Source organism: Lithobates pipiens, unplaced genomic scaffold, assembly GCF_037356315.1.
Source record: "Lithobates pipiens isolate NorthernLeopardFrog02 unplaced genomic scaffold, aLitPip1_a1.2 Scaffold_22, whole genome shotgun sequence".
NCBI lineage: Eukaryota > Metazoa > Chordata > Amphibia > Anura > Ranidae > Lithobates > Lithobates pipiens.
Window position 1 is genome coordinate 153,045,992 of NW_027507784.1, and position 13,360 is coordinate 153,059,351.

The 13,360-nt window shown below is 41.6% G+C and overlaps 1 protein-coding gene across 1 annotated transcript; it reads right to left on the reverse strand.

Annotated features, from left to right (window-relative positions):
- Window positions 1–11,107: 11,107 nt before the first annotated feature.
- Window positions 11,108–12,284, reverse strand: LOC143924276 (gamma-crystallin-3-like). Its single transcript, XM_077448481.1, has 3 exons — window positions 12,146–12,284; window positions 11,601–11,843; window positions 11,108–11,424 (listed from the first exon to the last, which is right to left on the reverse strand). Exons 1-3 carry the CDS (start codon window positions 12,152–12,154, stop codon window positions 11,149–11,151), a joined length of 528 nt encoding a protein of 175 aa, XP_077304607.1. The 5' UTR covers window positions 12,155–12,284; the 3' UTR covers window positions 11,108–11,148.
- Window positions 12,285–13,360: the final 1,076 nt, after the last annotated feature.

A 13,360-nucleotide genomic window follows, 5' to 3' on the forward strand; every position in this document is an offset into this window, starting at 1 on the left:
CGTGAGTAGCGCCCCCGCATATGAAAAACGACGGTCAAACCACATATGTGAGGTATCGCCGTAATCTGTGGAGCAAGAGCAATCATTATAGCCCTGGACCTCCTATGTAATGCAAAACATGCAATCGATTTTTTAAATGTCGTCTATGGAGATTTTTAAGGGTAAAGGTTTGGCCCCATTCCATGAATGTGCGCAACTTTGAAGCGTGACATGTTGGGTATCAATTTACTCAACTTAACATTATTTTTCACAATATAAAAAAAAATGGGCTAACTTTACTGATGTCTTATTTTTTAATTCAAAAAGTGTATTTTTTTCAAAAAAGTGCGCTTGTAAGACGGCTGCGCAAATACAGTGTGACAGAAAGTATTACAATGACCGCCATTTTGTTTTCTAGGATGTTAAAAAGAATGTATAATGTTTCGGGCTTCTAAGTCATTTTCTAGCAAATAAAATGAAAGATGGCTTGCAACACTTTATAGAGGTGCTGGAGCTCCCTCTGGTGGATTTTCCGGATTGGAGCTTGAATAACTATAAACCATCACTACAACAACCAGAACGATGGCAACAAGTGCCAGTTAAAGTTCGTCGGAATATTGATGTGGATGTGGATAAGACAGGACTATAATTGGGTCATAGAAAGGTATGCCTAAGTAGTGGTGTAAAGTGAAAGAGGAAAGGAGCAGATTGCCTAGAGTTGACTGGGGAGGATGTTTTGGGTGGAGGGGAGAGGTCATTTTTCCCCTCTGCTCCCTCTTAATCCCCCACCAACCTTCCCCCTTTTTTTTATCCCTTTTATTATCCCCTTTTCTTGGGGGGTGGGGGAGGGGGGAGATGTTGTTTTTCCCTCTGTCCTCTTAGTTCCCCACCATACTCCTCCCCCCTTTTTTTATCCCTTTTATTACCCCCCCTTTTCCCCCCTAAATATTTTTTATTTTTTTTATTGTTTTTGTTCTCCCTTTTGGTGGGAATTTTTTAAGCAATATGCTGAAATACTGCAAAAAAAAAAATGATACAAAAATATAAATGGAAGCCCCGGGTTCACGAGGTACCCTTTTCATGTTTTTATTCATCTTTTCCCCCAATAGGTCAGTCTTGAGACAAGGGACTTTGTTTTCTGGCAAAAAATGGAAGGGGGGACTCCAGGCACAGGTGGTGCACCTCTGCCCGGATTCACCCTCCCTTTAGGGGGATGTGCCACAGACAGTGGCATAGTAGGTTATGGTTTTTAGATGATTTTGTGTATTTTTTTCCCTCTTCCTCCTTCTTCTCATCAGATACATCCAAGGCAAGAGAGCTCAGAAGGCCAGGTGCAAACACCGATCAGGCACAGCAGTATAATAAGAGACTCATGGGAGTAATGAGAGAATGGCGAGTAGAATGAAGATTGTATCATATAATGTGAGAGGGCTTTGTTCGATTGGTAAGTGGGGCTGCCACTGGCATGAACTGCGTCACATGAAGGCAGAGATAGTTTTTTTGCAAGAGACACACTTCGTGGCAAGGTCGACCCCTCATATGCCTCTTTTTCCATATAATCAATGGTTTCATGCACCTTTACCCAGGGCTAGAGGAGTTACAATATCTATACACAAACAATGTCCCCTAGTACCTACAGAAGTACAAGTAGATCCTGCGGGCCAGTTACTTTTTGTTAAAGGAAAGATCCAGGGCCAGTGTTATACCCTAGCTACTATATATGCCCCAATAGCCATACCGTTACATTTCTATCTAAAACTTTGGATATGCTGGATATGCAGGGGAAGATTCGAGAAGGTCTATTGGTTATGGGAGGAGATTTTAACATTATCTTGGACCCTAGTCTGGACACCTCTTTGGGGAAAAATTTTCTCTCTGCATTTGGTGGACAGTTGGAGAAAGACAGGGATTTCAGTTATCTCTCCAAAATACACAATGTATATTCAAGGATCGATATGTTGTTGATGGATCAATATTATCTGAATTATGTAAATTCATCAGTAAATGAATTGAGTCAATCACCATGTCAGACCATGCTCCAATAAGTTTAATGATATATCCTGCATCAATTGGGCACCTGTAAACAACATAGCAATTGAATGAATCTATTTTGAATGATAAACAGAATGCTTGTCCCGCACATTAGCATTATATTTTGAGTCAATATATCAGAGGACATGTCTGGCCAAGTAGTATAGGAAGCCCACAAGGTGGTCATCAGAGGGGAGTTCATTTCAATGGGTTTGCGTATTAATATAGAGAGACAGAAGGAAATGGTCGGGCTCTTAGAGGAAATACATAAACTTGTAATTAAATATAAGGCCCATTTAAAACCTGGGGACATGCAGAGACTGGAGAAACTTCAGGCAGACTTAAAACAGCTTCTCGATTGAAAAGTTCAAAATAAAGACTGATACTTTGCCCACCAATTCTATGAACAGGGGAGTAAGGGTGGGAGACTATTGGCTAGGCAACTAAAGAAACAAGAGAATTTACGCCATGTTAACACTATAAAGCAGATAGTGGACTCCAAAGCAATAGCAGCTGAGTTTCATCGCTTTAATGCATCTCTATATAACATAGACTCAGTTCCTGTCGGGGTGGAGGAGGGTGGACATTTGGATAGAATTCGGGAATATCTTGAAGCCTCAGGGCTACAGGCCATTCCATCTGTGGTCTTGGAGGAAATGGAAAAAGTAATCTCCATTGAAGAACTGGGCAGAACAATTGCAGCTTTGTCATTAGGTAAAAGCTTGGGACCTGATGGTTTCACAAATATGTATTATAAAAAGTTTTCCTCAGTCCTGTTGGTTCCTCACCTTAACTATATCTCTGTCCCTAATCCATTACCTCCAGAGGCACTGTTAGCTTATGTCACGGTTCTCTCGAAGGTAGGGAAAGACCCTCAGTGCTGTGCCAGCTACAGACCCATCTCCCTCCTTAACTCTGACACTTAGCTCCTGGCTAAAATTCTGTCCCTAAGGTTACAAGAACACATAGTTAACTTGATTCACCCAGATCAAACAGGGTTTATGAAGGGCCGAGAGGATAGAGATAACACTATTCGGGCCCTGCATGTATTGCATTGGATGCATAATGGACCGAACCAGACCCAGAGAGTAGTAATTTTAATGGATGCTGACAAAGCATTCAATAGGGTGGAGTGGGAGTTTATGGTTGGAGTTTTGAGGGAGATGGGTCTGAGAGAGCGGATGATGGGATGTGTGACGGCACTGTATGCAGATCCTAGAGCAAGGGTTAACGTTAATGGTAGACTATGAGATTATTTTGAGATATGGAATGGGACTAGGCAAGGATGCCCACTGTCCCCATTGTTATTTGCTATGGTGCTGGAGCCCTTTCTGCACAGGAAATAGGAAGATCAAGGGGATTTGTATTGGATCAATGGAACGTAAGATCTCAACTTACAAAGATGATCTACTGTTGTACCTCTCCTCTCCTCAAGAGTCTTTGATGGAACTGATGTTGGAAATAGACAGGTTTGGCCTATATCAAATTTTAAAATAAATAAATAAATATTGAGAAAACAGTGTTAATGCTGAGCCATGTGCCTTTGAGGATGAAGAGTACCTTGGAACAATCTTTTCCTTTTGTTTGGCACCTTGATTTTATATTCTATTTAGGGACCGATGTTGACACCTCTCTCCTGCTGTAATGCCATGGACACGGTGCACGGCGACTTATATAGGCATAAGGGGCGGGGCCACTGGGTGATGTCACACAGTGACATCGCCCCTTATGATGTCACAGTCCCAGGGGATCGTGCTGGAAACATTCTCGCAGGCAGTGGCTGCCGTTGCATCGTAGTTGGACCAGCATACAGACGAATGAACTTCCCAACAGGAACTGGGTCTGGCGGACTTTCGGCAGGAAGATTTAAAACATGTTTTATTTCTAGGTCTGCCAGACTTTGTGGAAGAAAAAGTCTGCTGGAGCCCACACACGATCAAATTGTCCGAAGGACTCTTGTCCGCCGGAAATTCCGATCGTGTGTACGCGGCATTACTTCCGGTCGGAACACTATATTCGTAAGTGTAACGTCCGCCTGTGCATGGATGTGGGATGTTCTGGGCGCTTCTTATGTTATCTGGGGCTCTTCTGGCCATGCAGTACATGTAGTACTGCAGTATGGGATGTGTCCGGAGGTATCCAGGACCAGCGTGGAGCACTAAGTACAAATTGTTCGTAACTCGGGGACTCTCTGTATAATGGATTGGAAAAAGGAGGTAGAAAAAATAATGGAAGCAGAGAGATGGATACATATGGTTAACACTATAAATTTAAAGATACATGGGCAGGATGGCTGTATTACGCCTCAGTAATAGGGGTGAATTAAACCCTTTTGGGGGCAATGCTGCATTACGGATCAAATAGTCTGTAAGATGCATCTGGTGGGGGGAAATTGGGAGGAGGTGGGGTTTTTTTTCTTTTTTGTGTTGTTTCTTTTTTCCTCCTCTTTGAGGTACAGTGGAGAGATGATTGATGTCATTAAAGAAAGAGGATAAGTTATAATAGTGAATTAGGCACGGGATGGGCAACACGTAATGGAATCACATAAAGAAGGGTAGATTGAAATGAAAGGTGGAGAGGTATAAAAATGAAATAATAGAGTGAGATTATATTGAATTAAAAATCTAAACATAATAGGACACCAAAATAGTAATTCGAAATTATACACTTTTCTTTTTCTTTTATTTATATTTTTTTAATTACTTTTTTTTATTGTTGGTTGTTTGACACATGTAATAGGGCGCTGTAACGCCCCCTTCTTAATTATACTTTGAATATTGTTTTGCACAAATTGAGTTTTTGTTATGGGTAGGCAGGTGGGTGGGCTTTTTCCTTTTTTTTTACTTTCTTTTTTTCTTTCTCTCTTTTGAAGAGGACATGATCAAGGATCTGGTGTGTTTCTCGGGGTGGGGGGGTTAGTGTGGTATATGTAAATTAAAAGATATATATATATATATATATATATATATATATATATATATATATATATATATATATTGTACCATGTGTATTTTTATGCTGTATGTTGAAATTTGTCTTAATAAAGAAAAAGTGATTATAGACGCTGAGCATGGGGATGGCTGGGACCGAATTTTTTTTTTTTTTCGGTTCAGCAACTGGGGTAGGGAAATGTGCCTGCTAAAATCAGTTGGTGGTGTACTGCTAGCAGATTGGCTGCAAGTACTTGGAACTTCTATTGCTATACCTTCATTCCTCTCAGTGCAGGTTTTTGAGAGGACTGGAGGTATAGTAGGGTTGGAGATCCCAGATGATATAGGCTACATTGGTCGCTATGTACAGTGGTGTGAAAAAGTGTTTGCCCCCTTCCTCATTTCCTGTTCCTTTGCATGTTTGTCACACTTAAGTGTTTCGGAACATCAAACCAATTTAAACAATAGTCAAGGACAACACAAGTAAACACAAAATGCAATTTGTAAATGAAGGTGTTTATTATTAAAGGTGAAAAAAAATCCAAACCATCATGGCCCTGTGTGAAAAAGTGATTGTCCCCCTTGTTAAAACATACTATAACTGTGGTTGTCCACACCTGAGTTCAATTTCTCTAGCCACACCCAGGCCTGATTATTGCCACACCTGTTCACAATCAAGGCATCACTTAAATAGGAGCTGCTTGACACAGTAAGGTCCACCAGAAGATCCTTAAAAGCTACACATCATGCCGAGACCCAAAGAAATTCAGGAACAATTGAGAAAGAAAGTAATTGAGATCTATCAGTCTGGAAAGGGTTATAAAGCCATTTCCAAAGCTTTGGGAATCCAGCGAACCACAGTGAGAGCCATTATCCACAAATGGCGAAGACATGGAACAGTGGTGAACCTTCCCAGGAGTGGCCGGCCGCCCAAAATTACCCCAAGAGCGCAGCGACGACTTATCCAAGAGGTCACAAAAGACCCCACAACAACGTCCAAGGAACTGCAGGCCTCACTTGCCTCAGTTAAGGTCAGCGTTCATGCCTCCACCATCAGGAAAAGACTGGGCAAAAATGGCCTGCATGGCAGAGTTCCAAGGAGAAAACCACTGCTGAGCAAAAAGAACATCAAAGCTCGTCTCAATTTCTCCACAACACATCTTGATGATCCCCAAGACTTTTGGGACAACATTCTGTGGACCGATGAGACAAAAGTGGAACTCTTTGGAAGGTGTGTGTCCAAGTATATCTGGCGTAGAAGGAACACTGCATTTCATAAAAAGAACATTATACCAACAGTAAAATATGGTGGTGGTAGTGTGATGGTCTGGGGCTGTTTTGCTGCTTCAGGACCTGGAAGACTTGCCGTGATAAAAGGAACTATGAATTCTGCTGTCTACCAAGAGATCCTGAAGGAGAATGTCCGACCATCTGTTCGTGTACTCAAGCTGAAACGAACTTGGGTTCTGCAGCAGGACAATGATCCTAAACACACCAGCAAGTCCACCACCGAATGGCTGAAGAAAAACAAAATGAAGACTTTGGAGTGGCCTAGCCAAAGTCCTGACCTGAATCCTATTGAGATGTTGTGGTATGACCTTAAAAAGGCCGTTCATGCTCGAAAACCCTCTAATGTAACTGAATTAGGACAATTCTGCAAAGATGAGTGGGCCAAAATTCCTCCAGGACGCTGTAAAAGCCTCATTGCACGTTATCGCAAACGCTTGGTTGCAGTTGTTTCTGCTAAGGGTGGCCCAACCAGTTATTAGGTTTAGGGGGCAATCACTTTTTCACACAGGGCCATGATGGTTTGGATTTTTTTTCACCTTTAATAATAAACACCTTCATTTACAAATTGCATTTTGTGTTTACTTGTGTTGTCCTTGACTATTGTTTAAATTGGTTTGATGTTCCGAAACACTTAAGTGTGACAAACATGCAAAGGAACAGGAAATGAGGAAGGGGGCAAACACTTTTTCACACCACTGCATATGTATATACATTGGCTGCTATGTATATGTATATATCAGAGTACCTGAGTACCTGTCACCAGCTCTTTAGAGTACCCAAGCACCTGTCATCAGCCCATCAAAGTACCCGAGTACCTGTCACCAGCCCATCAGAGTACCCGAGTACCTGTTACCAGCTCTTTAGAGTACCCAAGCACCTGTTATCAGCCCATCAGAGTACCTGAGTACCTGTCACCAGCCCAGAGTACCCAATACATGTAACCAGCCCATCAGAGTACCCGAGTACAAGTCACCAGCCCATCAGAGTACCGGAGTACCTGTCTCCAGTCCAGAGTATTCGAGTACCTATCTGCAGCCCATCACACTACCTGAGTGCCTATCTGCAGCCCAAGCATCATAGAATATACATTGGGGTGTTTGCTTTCCAAAACGAGGTAATTTTGTGGGTAATTCCATTGTCCTGGTGCTCCGGTGCAATTTATGCTCCTAGAACACCTGACAGTGCTCCCTGCATGTTGGGCCTCTGTATGTGGCCAGGCTGTGTAAATGTCTCACACATGTGACATTGCCATACTTAGAGTCCATTCACACAGGAGCAACTTTGGATCCGACTTGAAGTCATCCCAAGTTGCCTCAAGTCACGCAACATGATAAAATCTATTTAAGTGAATGAGAGCCATCTTAATGCACACTACTGTTGTCGCTCCGACTTCAGAAAAGGTTCCTGTACTACTTCAATCCGACTTCTAGGCAACTTGTACCCATTGATTTCAATGGGAGTTGCCTCCAAGTTGAATCCCCTGTCTTAACTGAAGCAACTTTCCAGGAAGTAAAAATAGTTTTCTAGGCAAACCCCTCCCTCCCACAGAGCTGATTATTATGTGATTGGCCACTGGCAAAGTCCCCTGTCCTGGAGGCAACTTCAAGTTACCTTGTAAGTTGCCTCAAGTCGTGCTGTGATTCATACTCAAGTCATGTCTAAGTTGCCTCCCAAAGCCTTACTGGAAGTTGTGTTGCCCCTGTGTGAATGGACTCTTATGCCGCGTACACACGATCAAACAACCAGGTGGAAAAGTCTGGCAAACTCAAGTCCGCCGGAAAATCCCCCGTGTGTAGCCTCCGGCGGACTTTTTTTACCCGAAAGTACGGCGGACTTAGAAAGTATTTTTGCACTCCAATCTTCCCGCCGGACTTGCATTTCGGCGGACAATCCAGCCATTGGTATGCCAGTCTGCCGTACTTTTGAAATGAGCGGACTTTTCCCACGCAGAGAAAAGTCTGCTCATTTTGAGTGCGTCTCCAGGTAGACGGGGCCAGCAAGAGAAGAAGAGAAGAAGAGAAGAACAGAAGGCGGCGATAGCGGCGATAGCGGCGACAGCGGCGACAGAAGACTGGAAAGCCTGTAGAAGAGCTAGAAGAAGGTACGGTGGCCCAGCAAGAAGAACCGACGAGGGGGACAAGACCCCCGAAGTCGGAAGAAGAGGGCGGTGGCGAAGAAGAAAGCCGGGCTCCTCCGCTAGCAAAAAAGCTAGCAGAAGATAGCGGAGGAGTCCGGCGAGAAGACCCCCGAAGACGGAAGACCCCTGGAGCTGTGCAATAAACTATTTTAACCCTTGTGTGTTGTGTTTTTTTTTCTTTTTTCCACAGGTGAATGGGTAGGGGTACATTGTACCCCATACTCATTCACATAGGGTGGGGGGCCGGTATCCGGGGGCCCCCTTATTAAAGGGGGCTCCCGGATTCCGATAAGCCCCCCGCCCGCAGACTCCGACAACCAACGGCCAGGGTTGTCGGGAAGAGGCCCTTGTCCTCATCAACATGGGGACAAGGTGCTTTGGGGTGGCCTGGTATGGCTCAGGAGGGGGGGGACGCTCGCTTGTCCCGCCCTTTCCTGGCCGGCCGGGTAGCGTGCCCGGACAAGGGTCTGATGTGGACCTGGGGGGACCCCCACGCCGATTTTTTTCGGCGTTGGGGTTCCCCTTTATGTCCATACCAGGTGGAGGGGCCAGCGACGTCTCCTTCGCGGGCCCCGCCTACCTGGAGACGCGCTCAAAATGAGCGGACTTTCCTCTGCGTGTGTGGGCAAGTCCGTTCATTTCAAAAGTACGGCGGATAGTCCGGCGGACTTAGTATGCCATATTAGTCCGCTGAAAAAGTGCTGTGTGTGGGCAAGTAGTCCGTTCGGGAAGTCCGGCGGATAGTCCGGCGGGAAGTTCGCCGGACTAAGTCCGCCGGGAAGTCCGCCGGATAGTCGGCTACGTGTGTACGTGGCATTAGGAGGAGTAGCAGAATGTATTTTGGGGTGTAATTTTTGCTATGTACATGCTATGTGTTAGAAAAATCTTCTAAATTGACAACTTTGTGTAAAAAATATAAGCTTTCATTTTCTTTCCACATTTTCCAAAAACTTGTGGAAAAAAAATACATAGTGCATAGTGTATATATACACTAATTTGGGTTATATTTACCAAAGATTTGTAGCACTATAAATTTTGACTTACTCACCTATTTGTAAAATTTTTGTTCTTTTTTCACTTACATCCACAAAAAATTTAAATAACAGGTGTTGATTAAATACCACCAAAATAAAGCTCTATCTGTGTGAAAAAGATGATAAAAATGTGTTTGGGTACAGTGTTGCATGACTGAGTAATTGTCATTCAAAGTGTCGGAGTACTGAAATCTTAAAATTTCTCTGGGCAGAAAAGGGGTGAAAGTACCCTGTATTGAAGTGGTTAATATTTTTACACCTTTAACATATATTTACACATTTCTCACTGAAAAAAGTGCAAATTAAAAAAAAAAAAAGTTTAGGGTGCATCCTTATTTAGAATACCTAAAGAATACATTACACAAGCAAAACTTTATATGGTAGCAATGGGATTGTGACGTCATTGGCCAAATATGGTCATGTCTTTATTTGGTTATGTCCTTTACAATCACCTGTAGGGCTCAGCTATCACTCATGGGGCGGCACAGTGGTGATGTGGTTAGCACTCTCACCTAGCAGGAAAAAGGGTCAATGGTTCAAACCCCAACTACGACACCACCTGCCTGGAGTTTGCATGTTCTCCCTGTGCTTGCATGGGTTTCCTCCGGGTACTCCGGTTTCCTCCCACACACCAAAGACATGCAGGTAGGTTAATTGGCTTCTGTCCAAAATTGGCCCTAGTATAAGAATGGGGACCTTGGATTGTGGGCTCCTTGAGGGTAGGGACTGATGTGAGTGTGCAATGTACAGAGATAGGGACAATTGTAGACACTCACTCAGGTTGAACTGTATGGACTGGTGTCTTTATTCAACCTTACTAACTATGTAACTATGGTGAGCAGCCTGTTTATTGTTTGCTTTTTATGGTAGATTGGTATCATTCATCACAATTGACGTTGATCTACATAGCATGACAGCATGATTGATTATGGATTTGCATTGTAGGGGTTTTTTTTTACATACATTACTTTGCCACAGATGTTTGTGTCTTTCTTTTACAAAAAAGTATCAGTGTATTTATTGACAATTTGACTTTTTGTGAATGAGTAACAAAAGGTTACTCCTCCTTGGCAAGGTACTCCCCCTATGCCCCAGGTTGAGGGGATGTGGCCTTCTGCAAGACTCTGCCTTCAGAACTACCTTATGCAGTAGATAAAGGTAAATAGGTACTGCACAATACTTGCACTTTAACCAACAGTGCAAACATTTCCAAGTGTAGTCCTAAATGTTAAACCCATTTGAGCTCATGTCAAGTAAACAATACATTAGATTATAGGACAGGTCAGTCCCAGTTATCATGAACATTTTAAAGATATGGGTAGATAATGGCATACTGTCTTCTATAGCCCATGCAAGTGTGCACTGTGTATTTTATACTGTGCAGTTTGTTTTATTTTACTGTTGTGTTTTTTGTTAACGTTTATACTTGACAAAAAGAATAAACCAATAAACAGATATAAAAAAAAAAAAAAAAAAGATATGGGTAGATATATAAATACTATTACTTCAAAAGATGTGTCATTCGTTAAACATACAATGATTTTATAAGTTGTGTCCCCCCTCCCCAATCTAGTTCTGGCTGTGGATGTGTGTACTAAAATGTTTTAAAATTAGTTCTTGTGACTCAGATTTTCTTTTTTTTGCAACATATCATTATATTAGAATATTCAATGTAAATGAATGTTCATAAAGCATATAACAGACTATTTACATTATTTAAAATCATTTATTAAATGCATTTAGTTAACTAGTAGGAATGATGGAGACGTCTGATGGATCCAATTCTTGGGTCCGTGGCTCCCCAGTCAGTGTATCTTTTGTACTCCCCAGGTCTCAGGTAATATTGACGTCCTCTGTAGTTGGGCTCCTCATAGAACATCCAATATCCATCTTGTACATTGACAGAATGAATATCATGATAGCGGAATTGCTCATAGATATGAGGACAATCTTCAGTGAACTCCATCATCTGGCCTTTGAAGTCTTCCCTCTCATAGATCCTGATTCTAGATGAACCCTGATGCTGTAAAAAAAAAAAAAATATGTAGCCAATGCTTTAAAAAATCTTAATTTTAATTTACCAGTTAGTAACATCCATAAATATTTATAAAAGTATAGTAAATGTCCTCCATAATAGAAAGATATTTATTTAGATAAATATGACTGTAATTAGAGATATTTTACCAATTAACTGTTTACCTGGGGACTAAGACGACAAGACCTAATGGAATCATTGTAACCCATCCATTGCTGGAAGTCAGGATAGTCTCCCCTGTGAAGGAAGTACTGGTGTCCTCTGTAGTTTGGATGTTCATACAGGATCCAGTTTCCACTTTCTACACGAATGGAGTTGCAGCGTCTGAAGTATGAGGACATATCAGAACATTCAGAGTTACACTCATAATAGCGACCCTGGAAATTTCTGTCCTCGTAGAAGATGATCTGTTAAAGGAATGTATTGAACATTATAATATTCTGCTTTTCATTTATGGCATAATAAATACTTAATTTAGGTAGATAAAGGCCCCTTTAACACTGGCGGATCAATCAGGTCCACCTGTCAGTTTTTTAGACGGACCTGATTGGACCATCAGTTGCCCTCTATGGGGCTGCAGGTGTCAACGGACATGTGTCTGTGACAAGTTACAGACACACGACTGAAGTAATCACTAAAATATAAATTTTATAACATTTCTAACAGACTTTTGTAGCCATATTTATTTATGTTTGGGATAGCATCTTACCTTTCCCATTATGCTTGTGTAGCCTTGTCCAGCTATACTGTGCTGCTGCCGTTACATAGAGCAGAGGGCTTTATATAGTGTATGTCAAAGTCTGGTAAAGTCAAAGGTAATGCTGACATGGTATTACCTTTAAGCAGAATGTAGAGCAAGCTTTTCTAAGAATTTGCTTCACCCATTATACAACTATTTAAACAACCCTAATCCCACAATGCAACATTTTTCACTTTGAGCACAATAAGCTGTGATTCTTTAGAGGGAATATTTACAAAGTGTCTTTGTGCATTATCATGTGATTTGCTTTTAGAAACTGCGAGTGTACATTAGGCACAACTGACTACCTGACCATTTTGTTCACCCAAAGTAACTTCATGTTTAGACATTTTAAATCCAAAAAGTTGCAATTTAACAACAGTGTGCTGACTAGATAAAATAACGTGTCACCACATCTCAGTGTACAGACACATATTGTATATGAAAATATATGTATATACAGTAAACCTATACAGTCATTTTTTAGCATTGATCGCTGTATTAATGCCAATTGTCTCAAAAATGTGTCAAAATTGCCGGATGGGTCTGCCATAATGTCGCAGTCATGATAAAAATTGCTGATCGCCGCCATTACTAGTGAAAAAAAAAATTATCAATAAAAATTCCATAAATCTATTCCCTATTTTGTAGACGCTATAACTTTTGTGCAAACCAATCAATAAATGCTTATTGCTATTTTTTTTTACCAGAAATATGTAGAAGAATACATATCGGCCTAAACTGAGGAAAAAATATATTTTTTAAATATTTTTTGGGGTTATTTATTATAGCAAAAAGTAAAAGATAATGCTTTTTTTTCAAAATTGTCGCTATTTTTTTGTTTATAGCGCAAAAAATAAAAACCACAGAGGTGATCAAATATGACCAAAATAAAGCTCTATTTGTGGGAAAAAAAGGATGTCAGTTTTATTTGGGAGCCACGTCACACGACCACGCAATTGTCAGTTAAATCGACGCAGTGTTGAATCACAAAAAGTGCTCTGGTCAGGAAGGGGGTAAATTGAGGTTCACCAAAAAAAAAAAAAAATCAGCAGCTACAAATACTGTAGTTACTGACTTTTAATAAAGGACACTTACCTGTCCAGCGATCTAACTCCATCCTCCCCTGGGCTAGGTCTTCACTAGCCTTTGGGTTCCCGGGGTTGGCATCCTAACTGTGGAAAG

What these genes read in the sequence shown, in the direction of transcription:
- LOC143924276 (XM_077448481.1), bottom strand. An exon ending in CTTGTCGTCTTAGTCCCCAG is followed by an intron (nt 11,425 to 11,600) that starts GTAAACAGTTAA and finishes TTTTTTTTACAG; the next exon opens with CATCAGGGTTCATCTAGAAT.